The sequence below is a fragment of the Euprymna scolopes genome, chromosome 17 (genome assembly GCF_053919585.1).
Source record: "Euprymna scolopes isolate OS-2025 chromosome 17, ASM5391958v1, whole genome shotgun sequence".
Taxonomy (NCBI): domain Eukaryota; kingdom Metazoa; phylum Mollusca; class Cephalopoda; order Sepiida; family Sepiolidae; genus Euprymna; species Euprymna scolopes.
Window position 1 is genome coordinate 117,596,703 of NC_136498.1, and position 18,312 is coordinate 117,615,014.

The 18,312-nt window shown below is 33.3% G+C and overlaps 2 protein-coding genes across 12 annotated transcripts in view; one reads left to right on the forward strand and one right to left on the reverse strand.

The window, feature by feature from the left end:
* LOC145296925 (single-stranded DNA-binding protein 3-like) overlaps positions 1-13,947 on the reverse strand; it is a 317,297-nt gene extending 303,350 nt beyond the window's left edge. For 6 of the 11 annotated variants that reach the window (XM_080143126.1, XM_080143116.1, XM_080143117.1 and 3 more), the window contains exon 1: positions 13,656-13,929. The gene's annotated coding sequence lies outside the window, so the exon portion shown is untranslated. Of the gene's footprint in view, positions 1-13,655 lie in introns of all 11 variants that reach the window. The other 5 variants (XM_080143119.1, XM_080143118.1, XM_080143127.1 and 2 more) reach the window with 3 other exon arrangements.
* LOC145296926 (ubiquitin-like-conjugating enzyme ATG10) overlaps positions 3,104-18,312 on the forward strand; it is a 403,301-nt gene continuing 388,092 nt past the window's right edge. The window contains exon 1 of the mRNA XM_080143128.1: positions 3,104-3,483. Within this exon, the coding sequence (XP_079999254.1) occupies positions 3,379-3,483 (105 nt within the window). The 5' untranslated portion in view covers positions 3,104-3,378. The remainder of the gene's footprint in view (positions 3,484-18,312) is intronic.

The window sequence follows — 18,312 nt, forward strand, 5'->3', positions numbered from 1 at the left end:
TTCTACAAGGAGGGGCGCGATTTTTTTTAACATTCCGAACTTCCGCCGTGTCATGGGGTAGCGGTTAAAAGTCACTTTTCAACAAGGGGGGGGGGCTTTTTCACCGATATTTTCGAAAGTCATCCCCTCATTTCGATTGACTAGCCTTAATTTAAACCATCGCCATTTTGGTTTGGCGATGAACGCAATGGCAAAGACGTCACGTTTTTTGTTTTATCATGTGCTTTTTCTCCTTTGCGATACGAGTTTGAGCCTGCCTGCCTGCCTGCCTACTACCACATTTTCTTTTTTTTTTTGCTCAACATACCTCCAAACACCCAGGCAACACCGGGCAGCCAGGTTAATAACCAATAAAAGACAAATGATCTCGTCATATATGTTTTTCTGTCGAGTTAGATGGTTTCCTTTATCCACGTTCTCTTTTATTATTTTTGCTTAAACATTCTGTTGGCTTCTCATCCTCACACGCGATCCCAAACACATAGCGGTATAATTTGTTAGTTATATTAATGCCGGCGGTTTCAAAGGATGCAAAAAATATGGAGCTGTAGGACTATGAAAAGTTTTACCATCAGTCAACAAATGGCGAAAATTAGGAACATATCACTCAACATAATTGGTAATGTCCAGGAACCAACACATTGTAGCCTCAGTCGCAAACAAGACAAAAAATAAAAAAGATCTTCAACTCATTTTTTTTTTTTTGTACAACGACATTTCCTCCATTCTCTTGTTACCGCTGTGACGTCCCTCGCGTGATCGTCTTCTCGAATGTCATCCATGTCTCTCACATTTTTATTATTTTTTATTATTTATCCCTACCGGTGACGGTATTTTGCATGCATTTACATACGCGCGTTCGTACTATGTTACGAATGATGACCATAAATAAACTCGTACTTCCGTTTGTTTAAGAATTTCTGGAGTTCTGGAAAGATATCGACATATTCTGAAACTATATTAACCGTAATACTCGAATGAGTATATTTCACTTTGACGAACATTATTGCGAGGTCTCCGTTCGCACCTAGTAGAAAACATAACGATTTTATTTATAACTTGAAAATTTTAGAAAATAAACTTTGAAGAGATTCCGGATTGACGGGTTTTCATTGATTCCTCTGAAACCTTGGATGTGTCTCTCGCAGGAGTTAAAACCTATAAACTTACAGATTTAAGTTTATGTCAGTTTACTTATAGTTCGTTCCATCCAATAAACTGAAATGTTATAAAATGTTAGGAATAAAACTAGTTATATGGCATTATAGGTTTGGCTTCCTCATTCAATCCCGAGCAACACGAGGTTTCCCAGTAAATCATAACGAAGAAGATTAATTTATATTTAATTTTATTGTGAAAACAGTTGAAAACGAATGTTAGAAAATTTACCTTCATTTTGAGCTGAATTAAATCAATACATTTTTTTTTTTAAATATCGATTGACGTCACGTGACTTTCTAAATCGATAATTTTATTTATTTTTTTAAATAGAAAAAGTTTTTTTTCTATGAAACTATTTTTTAAGAATTTTCGTTTTGCCTTATAATTTTAGATTTATTGATGGATAAATTACATCTTCTCAAACATTAATCCCATTCATTTTTTTTTTTTTAGTTAAATTGGGATTTTCGTGTTCAAGGAGTTTCAAATAGATTTTAACAGAAAAAGATTTTTTTATATTTCGTTTTTTTTTTCCCCCCCTGTTTTAGAGAATTATTTAAGAATGTTTTGTCATAAAATTTGAATTGTTTTTTGTTTTTTTTTCAGTAATATATTAATTTCAATTCTTTACATAAATCATTTCTTATTACATAAGTTTCATCTAGCCTAAATTTTGAAGGAAGCGGGAACTTTATACCAGGGATAGACAAGCAGTAAGAGTTAAAAAAAATTAATGTCTGAGGTATAAAAAAAAAATTTTTTTTAAATAAAAAAAAATTAAAAAATAAAATAAAATAAAAAAAATCAGTTTTTCATAGTAACTTTTTAAAACATTGGAAATGATTTTTTTTGTATGTGCATTTAACAAGTGCGGCACAGCAACTGCAGCAGCATTAGTTCAACAATTATTTCATTCTTCAAATTTTCTTAAATTGAATTTTACAATAAAGACTCTTCTCTCTTTCATTTATAAGTTCCATAATTACGTATTTCAACAGTGTGCAATACTGCAATACATGAACATAGTTTAGTAATTGTATATAATTATACTTAAGGCAAGTGAGCTACACAGAAACATTTGTTTCATTCCATCAAAGGAATTCGTGAGATTAACTACAGGCAATTAGACTAATTCATTCGACGGAATGAAACAAATGTTTCTGTGTAGACTGTAGCTCACTTGCCATAACTCTCTCTCTCTCTCTCTCTCTCTCATATATATATATATATATATATATATATATATATGTTTAGTGTTAAATGTGTTTTTATATAAGAACACACATTTACGACTATAAATATATTTTACATGAATTTATTGTTCGACAGGATACTCAAATAAGATATATTAAATATGTGTGTATGCGTGTACACAACACGGAAGCACGCACATACACGTGGAGACAGGGAGAGAGAGGGGGGGAATAAAGTTAAAAAGTAAAATTATTTCTGAAAACTATAATTGTACTACTAAAACCAAAATAAAATGATTGCTTAAAACACGTGTAATTTTTTCAGAAAAATTTATATATATATATATATATATATATATATATATATATATATATATATATATATATATATTATTTACTTGTTTTATTTGATAGATTATTGTTGTTGATTTTTGTTCTTTCTTTTTCTATCCTCTCAAATTTGTGTTTTCGGTCAGAAGATGGAGAGAAGAAAAAAACTGGAGAGAGAGAAAAGAAAAGAAAAACTGTTCAAAATCCTAAAAAAAAAAAAAAAAAAAGGAAACAAGAAAGAAAACAAAAAAAAACTGAAAAACCTCTCAGCGTTGTGACCTACATTCACAAGCTTTCGGCTCAATACTTAATGGGGTGCCTTGAAACGGATCGAGCACTCGGAACGTTCCATTACATACCAACAAAGGGGGGTGACCAGCTTCTTGCAAAACAACAAACATCTCATCCCACCACCCCCCAACGACAATTTCAATCTCCACCACTTCTACATCCAACCCTGGGTCGACGTTAAACACCGTTAAAAAAAAAAAAAAAAAAAAAAAAAAAGGAAGAAGAAAAGAAAAAAAGAAAAAGAAGAGAGACTTAATATATCGATTTGGGAAACGAAAGGGTAGGTGTTTGGGTAACCCGTGCCCGACCAACCGAACCCTGACACTCACCCAGAGGCCACGAGGGGGGGTTTTCCCTAAAAATCAAGACTGATCCATTTCGCCATCTACTACGTTTGCGAACGATGGAGACAGGTTCGATTAGCGAAGAGGAATTTCTAACTTCCGCACGCACCTTCTTCGCTCTATCCACTGGTAATGTCGATATTTGGGAACTTAAAAAAGCACCTGTAAGTTTAACCACCAAATAATAATAATAATAATCCAAAAAATTATATCACACCTGGTTGGGTCTTGTACGAGTTTCATTTTTAAACGTAGCCCCCCCCCCCGTTTTTTTCCTGTTAAAAACACAAACCGCATTCACCTGTATGAAAAAAATTACAGGTAATTTAAATTTATAGTCATGGTTTACGAAATAAAAAAGATTTTTACCTAGGTAAGTTGGGTCGCCCTTTCTGATTGCAACGATGTAACTGGTAATATTTGACACCCCCTCCCCACTTCCAAAAAATACGTTACTTTAAATGTTGGAGATTAATTCAAAATACCCTTTTTTATATACAAATTTCTGAAGCATTTTAAATGTCAAATCTTTATAAAATCAGGGACAAAATCATTTCAAATGAACCAAAGAATTTATTTTTTTCATTATTGCGAAAAAGACATTCGCTTTAGCATGTGTTCACAGAATGTTCCTAGGCATTAGCTTCTCCTTTGGAAAGGAGGTATGATTTATGGCCGGTCGCTTGAGGCGCCCTCCCAGAGGAATGTCGACAAGGCGGATGTCTAATTCTCCACCCGGTCAAAGTGTCCTATTTTTTTTTTTATTTATTTTACGGCCTAACCCAGCGTATTATAAACACACCTACTGCTTTCGGAATAAACACCCTCAACCTCCCTATTCAAGAACGGCTTTCGAGGTTGGGAGTGTTTATTCCGAAAACCGTTCTTAACCTGGGTAGGTTGGGGGTGTTCATTCTACATTGGGTACTCTCGTGAAACAAAAATACCATCAACTTTCTGTTTTGCAAATGACGCCCTTGGCAAAATTGAAATAATTTTATTTAAAATTTTAAAAACTTATATTTTCTCAAATTTATTTCGAGTTATTTTAAACTCTATGAACATAAAATATTTCTCATAAAAAATATAGCTCATTTAAATAAATTACGCAGAAAAATTAAAAATTGAAAATTGATACGTTAAATTGTCTCATGTAAATTTTAGTATAATAACTCAAAGAAAAGACTTGCAAACAATTCCTAAACTAAAAGGAGTTGAAATACGCGGTAGCCAAGACTGAAATCGAACCCGGCACGTCGAGCCCAATCCTCGCCTATAACTATTACGCTGCGGCGCTCTGCGCCACTTCTACAGCTCATAAATATGTTCAGCGTATCTGGTTCGATTTCAGTCTGAACTTTGGAAAAAGGCATGAATCCATATATATTCCCTAGAGTAGACTAGATTTGGTTGAGCAGGTTGGGAGAAGGAAATAAGTCTTCTCTGCTTCAGCATTGTTATTCGTTTCCAATCGTCCTGGACTCGAGCGATGTCTGCTCGGGGGATTGCGTAACCCGTGCTTCACGATAGATTTCTTGCGCAGGTAACTTTACAAGGGCTATCCATTGTCTCTCGAGACTAAACAGAGGCGTTAAATAGCTGTATTTGCCCGATGTTATCCAGATGAAAACTTCCGAGAAAGATGTTTACATTTTTATCATTTTGTTTTTTCATGGAAATGGAGAATCCTACCGGATGTCAGACAATTTCAGTCAATCCAACCCTTGTGTGTGTGTGAAGAGAGTTAACAAAGAACCCCACCTTCTATTAAGAATAAGTTTCTAAACAATAAGGTTATTTAGAAACCAATTCTAGACGGGGGGGGGGGGGGGGGCTTTAACTATTCGGTCAATTTTGGACCTGAACGAGAAACAACTACCCTCTATAATTTTTATAGTGTATGTTTTAGTATGTAGTATAGTTTTCGAGGTTGGAGGTGTTTATTCCGAAAGCCATTCTTAACATGGGGGGGGGTATATTACGCTGGTTTAGGTCGTCGTAAACAAAATACCAACTGCAGAATACCGGTTAAAATTATAGGGAGGGGGCGATTCTCGTTCAGGCCCTCCAAAGATTCAAATATTTTTATTTGTACTACAAAAAGTTTTAATTTTATATCTATATTTTAGAAAATATGGCTGGATGTATACCTTTCTTTCGAGAGAAAAAAAATCGTTAAATCACAAAATTTATAAACATGCCCAATTGCCCAATAAGAAAATAAAAACTAGAAATTTTAATTTGAGTTCTTGTGCAGAGGAAGGTACCGTGCTATGATTCTAACAGTATTTTCAAGTTTTATGGTATCTTTTTGTTTTGTTTATTGAATTGTTAGGTGAAAGCACAGAATTGTTATAAAACCCCTCCCCATGTTAAGAATGGGTTTCTAAATATTATTTCAGCACGGTACCTTCTCTGCATGAGTATACTCTAGTTTCATATCGTATAGTCATGTGTGTGTTAAGGCAGCATGTTTTTATTCAAATATTAAATCGCAAGGTTTTTTTTTTTGTTTAGTCGATTTAGTATTTCGGTATTCTCTGGATTTCTTGTGCCAGTCAGTTAGTTGCTGTATTTACAATTGTTTAGTGTTAAAATTTAACGTCTCCTCTCTCTCTGTCTCTGTCTCTGTCTCTCTCTCTCTATCAAACTCCTCTGCCAATGTTTGGTCTACAGATTTGAAAATTGATCAATAGGGGATTCAGACCTGTGAAACAATGAGTCAAATTGAAAAAAGTGAACTTGGTCTACTTAAAGTGCTATTGTTACGCATGCGCTACATTTATACGTTAGTCGTAAACATTGTAACGTTTTATCCATCTAACAATGGCCGAGACGGTAACGATTAAGACTGCGTTAAATGTTTTGGTTTTGCTCCTAGTTGACGGCACTTAGGTTGGGTACAATATAATAATCAATATGGAATTGGTTCTATAATAAAAAATATATATAAAAAAAACGAAATCTGCATAAATTAAGATATTTTTACGTATGTTACGACTGAGAAACGCTGGGCGGATTGCTAGTAATATATATATATATATATATATATATATATATATATATATATATATATATATATATATATATATATATATGAGAGAGAGAGACGACGCTAGCTGAAGATTGAATGAAGAACTAGAAGCGATTTTGCACTAAGCTCTTAAAATGTTTTATTCAATTTTTTTGAGTGGGATTCAAGAATGCTTTGACCGAGTGGGAGGGGTATAAGTTAAAGTGACATTAATTTAAATAAATTTCGGTAATTTTATAGTTCATCACTCTACTTGACGTTTCCCGGGTGAGGAGCAAACCTCTGCTCCGAGTTGTGGACCCCATATTATTTATATTGTTATTTTTTACAATAAAGTAAACGTCGTAGTTCCCTTGAAACGCGCGAACATAAGCCCCATGATAATGTTGTCACCCTCCACACACATGTGATCCAAATAAAATATACTTATCCAAATACATTGTAGTTAATCTGAGAATATGTTTATAGAGGTTTATCTTTAAAATCATATGAGGATTTCGTGAATCAGAACTAAGTTATAGGACAGATCCGGTTTTTAATGTGGGACAAATAAAAAGGCTGGAGATACAAAAACAAAAAAGTCCCTTCGGTACGGCCCCAGTCATTTGGATGAACTCCAGAGACTAAACATATTCTACATTTTGGTGCTACAAAGTGACAGCAAAATTATTAGCACGTGTCTCTACTTTTACCCAATCCTTTCTCCCCACGAGGGCAACCTACGATATGGGTCTCCTTTTTCGTGTGGGTGGTACTCCGCCCCCCTACCAAGTTTTCACTCAATGTTTAAAAAATGTTTCTTCCCATTTTTAGAAAACTACATCAGTCACCTTTGATCCTAGCCTGAAAGGAACGGTAAGGCAAATGCGACAAGTCAATGGCAAGAAAAAGAATTTCTATAGAAGATTACCGAGAAAAAGTTCTTTTGTTCGGAAGATTATCTGGTATTATGAAAGAACACGAGAAAAAAAATCTGTTTAAGCATTTAATGTTATTAAGTATTAACAAAAAAAAAAAAATCCGTGTCCATCAAACCGGAAACTCGAAAACGAAATGAAATTTATTTATTATTTATTTATTTTTTGCTGTACTTATTTTTTTTTTTTCTTCTTCTTTTAGTTCAGGTACGCATTTACCAGAAAAGATGTATTTTCCCTGTTATTATTTTAGTAAGAACGAATTACTATTTCGTTATCTTTCTTAAACATTTACGATCCCAATAAATCAACAGAGGGGTAATGTTCCTATTTACAATGCCTCCCCACAGGACAGAGTTAGACACCAGGGTCGTTTTTAACGTGGAGAAAAGGAACAAAAATAAAAATTGTCTCACTCGTGAAGGATTTCTCCTCCACTGACAGAACAAGAAATTGAAGTGCAGCATCTGAAGAATAGATGGTATTTATTTGCTCCTCCACTGAGCAAATTAGGCACAAGGCCGTTTTTAATGTGAGGTAAAAACCAGCTCCCCTAAAAGGGGGCACTCTGGTTACCAAAAATAATAATTGTCCCAGTATAGAGGGTTTCCCCTCCATTGACTGGTACAAATTATCTTAAGTGCAGCATCTGAAGAATAGATACTACACTTTGATCTTGTCCAGAAGGCCAAGTTGACCGAAATAGTAATTCGTTCGTACTAAAATAACAGGAAATACATCTTTTCTGGTAAATGTGTACCTGAACTAAAATTAATAATAAAAAAAAAGTGCACCAAAAAATTAAATAAATAAAATAAAATAAAAAATTTCATTCCGTTTTCGAGTTTCCGGTTCAGTCTTTAAGTTTGGACGCGGGCGAATTTTTAGCGGTGATTTGACTACGATATTCTGATAGCCATATTTACCTATTATTAATACTTATAAAATGGAAGTCATTTTGAGTTAAAATTCTACTTTCGTTTTAGATAAACATGACATCAGGCGAAATTCGATAGCCATTTTGCTTTGCTTCGGCTATTTCACATGACGTAAACGCTTCTAAAGCCTACCCCCTTTTCAATTTTAGATGCGTAAAATTATTGGGATTTTTGGGTTTGTATTACTGTACACATAGATTCAAAAAAGTTGTCAAAAACAAATATATAACAAATAAATGTTATCAAAGGCAAGATAAATTACTTTTCTACCAAACTGGATATATTTTTCGTGTTTTTATTCAATTTAACATGTTTATTCAGCTTGAAAAACATACTGTGTTTACCGATGTATTGGAAAATTCAAAATGGCGGCCGACTCTCTCTTTAACACGGTAAGTTTGGGAAAAGGTGTTATAAATAATAAACTAGACAAAATACTGTTAGAAATTTGCTCAATATAGGTTACCGTGACATAACTTGACATATATTCGGTGTTTTTTTAATAGCATTTTGTCTAGTTTATTATTTATAACACCTTTTCCCAAACTTACCGTGTTAAAGAGAGAGTCGGCCGCCATTTTGAATTTTCGAATACATCGGTAAACACTGCATGTTTTTCGAGCTGAATAAACATGTTACATTGAATAAAAAACACAAAAATATATCCAGTTTGGTAGAAAAGTAACTTATCTTGCCTTTGATAACATTTATTTGTTTTTTGACAACTTTTTTGAATCTATGTGTACAGTAATACAAACCCGGATTTTTAATGGAAACGATTCTTCATTTAGTAATAAAGAAAACAGCAACAACACAAAACTATTAAAGTTTACTCGCGTTCTTTCAGGGCTGTGAACGGTTTTGTTTATGTGGTCAATGACAAAGTATTGGCACTGTGACATTGTCCAATCTCTGGATGCTGCGTGAAGTGTTAAACAATCACTAACCGCACATTTGTACTTGCAATAACCCGTATCCCTGAGTGGCTTCCGGGCCTTGATAATTGGTGACCACCGTGTAAAAAAAAAAAAAAAAAATACTGAATCGGGAAGAAGTCTAGGGCAGCCAGCTGTAAACAATGCCAAGATAAATAGAGAAAAGTTTTTTGTTGTTTTTTTTTTCCCCCTTCTCCTGGACTAGTTGCCGAATCAAAGCTTGATAATCTAGTTTACCCTACTTAATCAAATAGCAGGAAGGCGGTTTAGGGTTCACCTTTCCCAAATAAATCAAGATAACTCGGCATGCTAAGCCAATGATGAAACCACGCCATTTCAAAGACATAAAAATAGTGTTTGATACGACAGGGGCGCGCGCAAAAAAAAAAAAAAAAAAAAAAAAAAATCATATTTTCCTTTTGGTTACCCACAAGCGAATCTTTGCTGGCTAATTTTTACGACCTGCCCCAGCGTATTATAAGCAACCCAACCTCCCCATGTTAAGAACAGCTTCCGGGGTGTTGTTGCAGTAGTGCAGCCAGTGCACTTATTGATCCGCGCTATTTTTTTTAAATCGTATTTCCAAGTTTAATTAAAGTTTTGATATGTTTTTTTTATTCAATTGTAAGGTTAAAGTATAGAATAGGTACAAAACACCCTCCCCTTCTCATGTTAAGAACGGCTTTTTAAATAATAACGTTATTTCAGCACTAGTACCACTTTCGGAATAAAGACCCCTCAACCTCGAAAGCCGTTCTTAACTTTAAGGGTATTTATTCCGAAAGCCGTTCTTAACATGGAGTGATTACTGATTGGGGGTGTTTATACTACGTTGTAGCAGGTCGTAAAAAAATACTTTGCTTTTATTTATTTATTTTTAAACTTCAGGTATGTTAAAAAAAATGGGAGGCGAAACAAAGCAAACAAAAAAAGGTTTATTAAAACAATTGAAATATCTATTTTTAAAAAATGTTACCGTGCTGAAATAATGACGTTATTATTTAGAAAGCCATTCGTAACATGGGGAGATGGTGTTTTGTAACTATTCTGTACTTTCAGATAACAATTCAATAAATAAAAAAAAAAAAGGTATCGTAAAACTATTATATTTTTAAAAATAGCGCGGTAACATAAGTGCATAAGCACTGAATGTTTATTTTATTTAAATATCATTTAGCCTGAATTTTATTAAATCAATTATTTTCGCTCAATTTTAATTCATATTAGAAATTACTTTTTTGTAGACAGTTTAAAAGTTTCAAGGTATTTTTTTACGACCTACTCCAGAGCGTAGTAAACACTCCAACCATCCCATGTTAAGAACGGCTTTTGGAATAACCCCTCCTCCCCATGTTAAGAACGGCTTTCGAGGTTGGAGATTGTTTATCCCAAAAGTCATTCTTAACATGGAGAGATTTGAGTGTTTATAATACGCTGCTGGGGCACGTCGTAAAAATTTACCGGTTTTAAAGTCGTTTTCGAACGCCGTGTTTCTTGGCTTATATTGTAGTCTGTTCTACACTTCACCTTTTCTGTTTTCAATCAGTGGATGAGAAATCCTTCATGACTGAGACATTTTTTATTTTTGTTCTTATCCAGAATGCCTCTTTTTGGGTAGCTGGATTTTCCCCACATTAAAAACTGGCCTTGTGTCTAACTCTGCCCTCGTGGCGAGGCAAGCAAATAGGAACATTAAATTTTCGCACGATTGGTGAGATTTATTGGATGGGTTTCTATCAGCATTTTGTTTAATTTTCGATTTTAGAGCGATTATTGAGCCTCAACTGTAACTCTGAGACCACCATTGTGTCCTTTGTTCTGACTAACTAGACAAACATTACTTTTTGTTTATAAGTAAAAAAATATCACTAAAATAATTTTAAACTTATCCAGGTTGGTAGACGAGTAACTCAGTTTGCCTTTGGTAACATTTATTTGTTGTATATTTTTTTCACTCATTTTTTTTTTTTTTTCTTTTTTGCTTTGTTGGCAATTTGGAATTTCACCAGTTATGAAAAGACAAAAAAAAAGCACGGCGGCCTTTGTTGTTTTTTGTAGCTACCCCCTCCCATGATATTCTGTTTTTTAGGCGATTACGTGTCAATGAACACAACCTTCTCAAAACAAAGGTTCGACATGTTTTACTTCGTGTGTGTTCGAATTTCGAAAGCAATTTTGAAGCCTTTAAGCTGTCGATTAGAAATGTCCAGCTTCGTTCGTTCGTTCGTCGAAACAAAGGGAAAATTAATTTTGAACGCGTCCCTATCATATCAAAGAACCCAACAAAGGAGTTGACATAGATACGGATTCGTTTTATATTATTATTCTTCCGTTTGAACAAACAGCTAATTAGAACTATGTACGGGAGGGGGAAAACAAAGAACAGTCCATGTTACTGGCGGGGACAGTGCCTTTCCCCACGACACAATGTGTTTTTTAAGGGAAGAAAAAGCTCCTACATCCCCCCAAACTGGTTTGAAAGAAAAATGTATTAAGCTGTTAATTATCCAGCTGGTAAGGTCGAGAATAAAAACCCCAACATGTGTCAGATTTCCAATTTTTTTTTTTTTTAGGATTAAAAAAAAAAAAAAAAAAAAAAATTGGATGCTTAGAATTACACTTAATTCACCTAACGAAAATGTCATATTCGAAAAATTGCGTAAATCGATCTAGTAGTTTTATTTTAATTTAAAAAATACAAATTTTAAGATTTTTAGCGATTAATAATAAAATAACAAAAGTAGTACGGTGCGTAATTCTCGGTAGTCAAATTGAGTTATCGGTCTTTGAATTTTAACACTGTATAAAACAATATGGCGTCTCCGTCCCCCCACCTCGCTTACTTGTAAAGGTACTTGTACAGTTTAATCAAGACATTAAAAAATGAAAATATCGAAAAAAAAGTTTATATTGTACGTATCCGTTATGGAATGAAGTTCTCCGAAAAAAAAAAAATTCACGTAATTTCATCAAGCATTTTTATTTTATTTATTTTTTATTTTTTTTACAGCGAAAAAACATTTTATGATACCGAGCAAAAGGTTCGATTTTTAGGAAGAAAAGATAGAGGGAGGGAGTGTCAGCGTTTTAAATTGAGTTATCTCCCCGTGGCGTGGTAAAAAAAACTTCCAAGATGGCTATCTTTAACGTGCTCTCATAAAAACATGTTTTTTTCCGCTATAAAAAAACTACTCAATCAAATTAAGTGAAATTTTTTTTTTTTCCGGAGATTCTCAGTCCATAACGAATATGTACAATATAGCTTCTTTTTTTTTTTTTTTTTTTTCCGATATTTTCATTTTTTTTGTCTTGACTAAATTGTACAAGTACCCTTCTAAAATTTTATTTTTTATGAAAAAAAAAAAAAATTACTTGCTCAATTTATATGGTTTTTGGAATATGACACCTTCGTTCAGTGAGGAGTACAGAGAATACAGAAAAAGCTCAATATGATATTGAGCTTTTTTTGTATTTTTGTTAAGTGCAATTGACTGCAATTCTAAGTAAGTTTAAAAAATGGTTTTAGTTTTTCCCTTGATTTTTCCACTAAATATCAGATAACATATATTCGGCAATATGTTATTAAAAGGGCATTAGAACGGAAACACGTGAATTTGTCTCGAACTTTTATTAATACAAAGATTATAAAAAGGGAATAGAAAGCTAAAAAAAAAAAAATTAATAAAATCGATAAACATTAATAGTTAAAGTTCATTGTTTACTTTTTAAGAAAAAAAAAATTCAATATACATAAGAAAAAGAATAAGTAAAGCGGTTTACCTATGCTGGTGCTGAAATATATTTTAAAAAGTAAATCAGTTTAAAATATAAATAAAATTATTTCCAGAATATTTTTTTTAATATTTCCAAATAGATAAAAAAAAAAAAATAAACAAAAAGGTTTCCTTCCACTAATGATAAAATAAATAAATTGGAAATAGTTTTAAAAAAAACAAGAAAAAAAAAAATACTTTAAAAAAATTAAATCCATAATTTGTGACTTTATTGTTTATTAAAGTAAATATGGTCTTGAAGAAACGTAAGAGGGTTCAGTTTTTTATTATAAGTCCATTATAAAATGAACCCTGATTTTATGGCCGATATAAGTTTGCAGGTGCTCCTGAATTTAAAAAATATTTTAATCTCAATTTATTTAAAAAAAAAAAAAAAAGATAATAATAATGCTTATTTGTTTTCTTAGCATAAAAAAAATCACAAATTATGGATTTTATTCATTTATGAATTGAAACGAAATATAATTTAAAATTAAAATAATTTATAACGTATATTATTTTACAAATTTAAAATTTATGACGTCATTTTGACGTCATAAATTAAAAAAAAACTTTTGAAATAGACTAAATTACAAAGAAAAAAAACACATCATATATCTAAATATATTTTTGAAACATTAGATATTAGAATATTCATTTATAATTAGTTTTTAAAAACATATTTAAATAAAATTTTAAATGTTGAAGCTTTTTTTACTTTACATTTTTTTATACTTACAAAATAAAATCTGCGTCTGTTTTGAGTATTACTCTCATATATTTTTTTTTAATCCGCAAAGAGATTATGTACTAAAAAAAAAAAAATAAGCCAACTTGTAATTAATTCCAAAATCCGTAGAAATGGTTAGAAACGGGAATCATAAATTTTGTTTCTCTTTTTTTCTTTTCTTTTTTTTTGTGTGTGAAGAAACAACCTGAAAGTCGACTTGTTTGCGGGTTTTGCTAAAACGAAAGTAGACCAACAATTTCTTTCTCTCCTTCCGCATTCGATCGAATAAGAGAATGACTGTTCGTTTTCAGCATTCTGTTAAAATTTCTATTCTGTTATTCCCAAGAGATGATTTTTTTTTATATATTATTCTTAAACTCGCACAACTAACCGGCGTTGCCATGGAGTATTATTTGCTTTCTTTTGTTTTATTTTAGTTTTTAGTTTTTGAGTATAAAACTTTTAGGTTTAAATATAATTATTCCGTTAACGTCCGGCCATATTAATAAAATCAAATTTTTATTGCCTATTTTATAAAATTATCGAGTAAATGTAAAAAGATTCGAAAACTTTCAATCTTAAATAAAGATTTAAAATTTTTAAGAGTTTTTAAAAGCAAAAAATTAATTAAAAATTTTAAGTTTTAAAAAACCAGTTTCAATGACTTTCTATTCGACAGTTTAAAGGCTTTTGAATTATTTCAAATTTCGAAGGGTCTCGCGCAAATTATTATTGTTGTTATTAAAATGGCTTGCCTGTTTTACAGTGAAACTGAAATGCATTCCGGTGGATTAAATATCGTAATTTTGGTGCTTATTTGGAATTGCAATTTAAGAAATAAATTAACTTTAAAAAATTGGCGCTTCTACCCGATTAGGACGAAATTTCGGAAATCGTAAAACTGAATTCCACATAAAAACAATGGTATCTACGTATTCCTCGTATTTTTAAGATGGTTATATAAAGAATTACGAAAATCGATAAGGTAGAAAATTATTTACGTTAAAAAAAATAGAATTTGATTCAAACGATCGTAAGACACAGCTCAAAAGGGAGGTAATTTTCCGTTTCGATTTAAACAAGATGGCCACAATTTTTTCAAATTGACAAAAAAAAAAATCAATTGAAACCATTTTTGTTTTTATCTGAAAACTCTATTTATCGACAACTAAATTTCCTAATAGTGTAGAAGCGCCAAAAAATATTTGTACGTTCTCGTCACGAAACGAAAATGACATATTCCAAAAATTACGTAAATTTATCATATAGTTTGCTTTTTAAAATAAGAAAATAAAAATTCATGGTTTTTAACGATTTTAAGGTGCTTCTACAGAATTGAGATGAGGTTTCGAAAATCGCACAACTGAATTTCACATGGAAACGATGTATTCCTCGTATTTTTAAGATGATTATAGTAAAAAATTACGAAAATCGATAAGGTAGAAAAATATTTATTAAAGAAAATAAAAAATAGAATTTGATGAAAACGATGGTAAAACACAGGAGAGTTCGACAGGGAGGTAATTTTCAGTTCGAATTAAACAAAGATGGCGGCAATTTTTCACCTGTTAACACGATTAAAATTTTTTGTTTTTTAATTCGGATAATTTCGACTGCATAATTTGGAAGCCAATATTGTAACTTATTAGAATTTAAAAAAAAAAAAAAAAAAATCAGTTGAAATCATTTTTTTTTTTTTTTTTAAATCTGAAAACTCCATTTATCGACTACAAAATCTCGTTCCAATAATGCAGACGCATCGATTTTAATACTATTTAAGGCTGATTTAGATCTCGAGTGAATGCTCGGTGTTAGGTAATATTTACCTCTTATTTATAAATCATGGCCGATAAAAACACCACGTCTTGCTTAGTCATAAATTTGATTTTTTTTTAGTTAAAAAAGAATAAACTACTTGATCAATTTATATGATTTTTAGAATATGACATCTACATTCCGCGACGAGTACGTACATAAATTTTTTAAGGCTTCTAAACAAAAGCACTGTATTTTTTTATTTTTTTTTTTATTTATTTTTTTTTTTTAGCCTTAATACGCTCATTTTAGTACTTGATGTATTTTAATTGCAATAAATAATTTATCACTAGTAGAAATAAAATATCGGAATATTTTATATAAGGATTGATAATTTGTGTTATTAGGACGGCTACTAGTATCTTGTTATATTCACAACACCAGTATTATATGTAAACGAACAGGGAGACTCGACGTTGCACGGGATTGAATGATGATTGCCAAAAGTTTCACACTCCCATATTTTTTATTGTCATTGAAATCGGTGAAATCGCCCATTTTTCAATCGAATCGATTGATAGTCTGCTATAATTGGAAAGCTTCACATGTTTCCCTGCATTGACTTAGTCCGCAATATATTGTGGTCTACATTGCACTGTTGAGAACCTACTCTTGATTTTATAAAATTATTTTTTTTATATATAACTAGCAGGGGTGCCCGGCGTTGCCCGGGTGTTTGAGGTGTGAAAAGAAAAAAGTGGTAGTAGGCAGGCAGGCTCAAACCCGTGACGCAAAGGCGGAAAAGAAAGTGAAAGAAAACGTGACATCTTACCGCTAGGCCATGACGTGACAGGAAGTGAAAAGTGTTCAATTTTAGCGATGTCAATCAAAAAGCTGACTTGCAGAAATGGATAGTTAAGTGAATGAGTTCACACAGGCGCAGAAATGAACATCTGGCTGCGGGCCAGTTAAGCTTCCTGCTTTCTGCCGTTTTATTTATGTTTCCCCACGATGTTTGGGAAAACCAGCTCCCCCCAAAACAGGGGGAACTCTGGCAGTGTCCAAATGAATAGCAATTGTCTGATATGAAGGGTTTCCCCTACATTAATCAAAGCTGATTTCCTTCTAGACGTCCTGGCTCGGAAGGCCAGTCTGACGGCATTTATTAGCTTCGCCACGAGAGCAAATTAGGCACAAGGCCATTTTTTAATGTGGAGAGAGGGGAAATGCAACGGCTCTCGACAAAGGGATCAAGAATGAGGTTGGGAAACGCGACAGTAACCACAGGGTGCCACGATTAAATTTCTTACATATAGTGGCTCAATGACACTTCAAGTTCGGCATTCCCAAGTCTCCCTCACACCTACATTGAATACAGACCTGTCTGCTCACCCAGTGTCTTCCTTTGTCCCAAAGAAGTGAGGACAAGAGTTTGTCAAGAGCTTTCAGGCGTCGTGCAGGCTGGGGAAGTACGGCAAGCCGGTAAAGGATGAGAGGAAAGATGTATATGGCACACGCCTCAGCTCTAGGAAGCCACGAGTTGACCGCAGCCACCGCTTTGACCGTACCTCCGACCAATTATGTTTCAGCGGACATACAAACGCACAAACAAACCGACGTTTGAGATTTATATAATAGACTAACGGGGGTGCCCGGCATTGCCCAGGGGTTTAGGTGGTGTAGTCAGGAACTCCAGCAATGAGGTGTAAAAGAAAAAAAAATGGTAGTAGCGGGGTAGGGATCAAAACAACAGTAGGCAGAGGTGCTAAAAAAAAGTGGTGGTAGGCAGGCAGGCTTGAACCTGTAATGCGAAGGATAAAAAAAGGTTAAAGAAACGTGACATCTTTGCTGGTGTCTCAATCGTCCGACTGGAAGTTGAGAACGTTTAAATTAAGGCTAGTTAATCGAAAAGAAGACAATGACTTGTTAAAATGTTGGCAAAAAGAATCGACTCCTCCTTGTACAAAACGACCGAGTTTAGGGTGAAAGAATTAATGTTTATGGCCAATTTTTCAATAGCTGTCGTCTGAGACGTCGACCTTCAAAATGATATTGATCTTGTCATAATCTGTTGCTTCTGTCGAAAGTTTTTGCGAGACATACAAACATACATACATGCATACATACATTTAAACAGACAGGTGAGATTTATATTATAGACTAGCGGGGGATACCCGGCAATGCCCGGGTGTTTTTGAGGTAAATCAAAACTCCGGTGGGGGGGGGGTATAAAATAATAAAGAAAAGTTTTGGTAGGTGAGTATGAGGATCGAACCCGAACCCTTGAGGCAAAGTTGGAAATTAAAGTGTGAAAAAAAAAAAAAAGTGCGACGTTAACCATTGGGCTACCGCGACATACAAGGGAGACACGTTTGAATTTATTTATTTAACTATTAAAAACACGTGTCCGCAATAAAAGTTTCCATTTGACCTAATTAAGAAGGTCAAATAGAAATCACGCAGTTCACTTTTGCTGTGAGGCAGCGGTTGGGTTTGTTTACCCAAAATTGACTGTTTTTTTCCCAAGAGATGTTAGAGAGGGGGAAACCAGCTCCCAATTGTCCAGATTGAATAGCAATTGTCTGATATACAACATTGGTCAAAGCTGATTGCTTCTGGACGTTTCCCGGCGCGATGCCGAGAAAGCTGTTAAGTTTGAATTAGTTTCGCTTTTTATACGAAAAACCCAAATCAACACACGAGAAGCCAAAATAGCAATAATTTTGTAAAAGTCAACGTAAATAAATCTATACGCTACATGCGTTCTCAAATCCTACATGTTATTATCTACGGCCTATATAAACAGTTCTAAGCAATAGTGACCCCCCCCGGGAGCGTGTGCGAGAAAAGCCTTTGCGAGACATACATGAAATGGTCACACACATTTTGCCTTTTATATATATAGATGTCA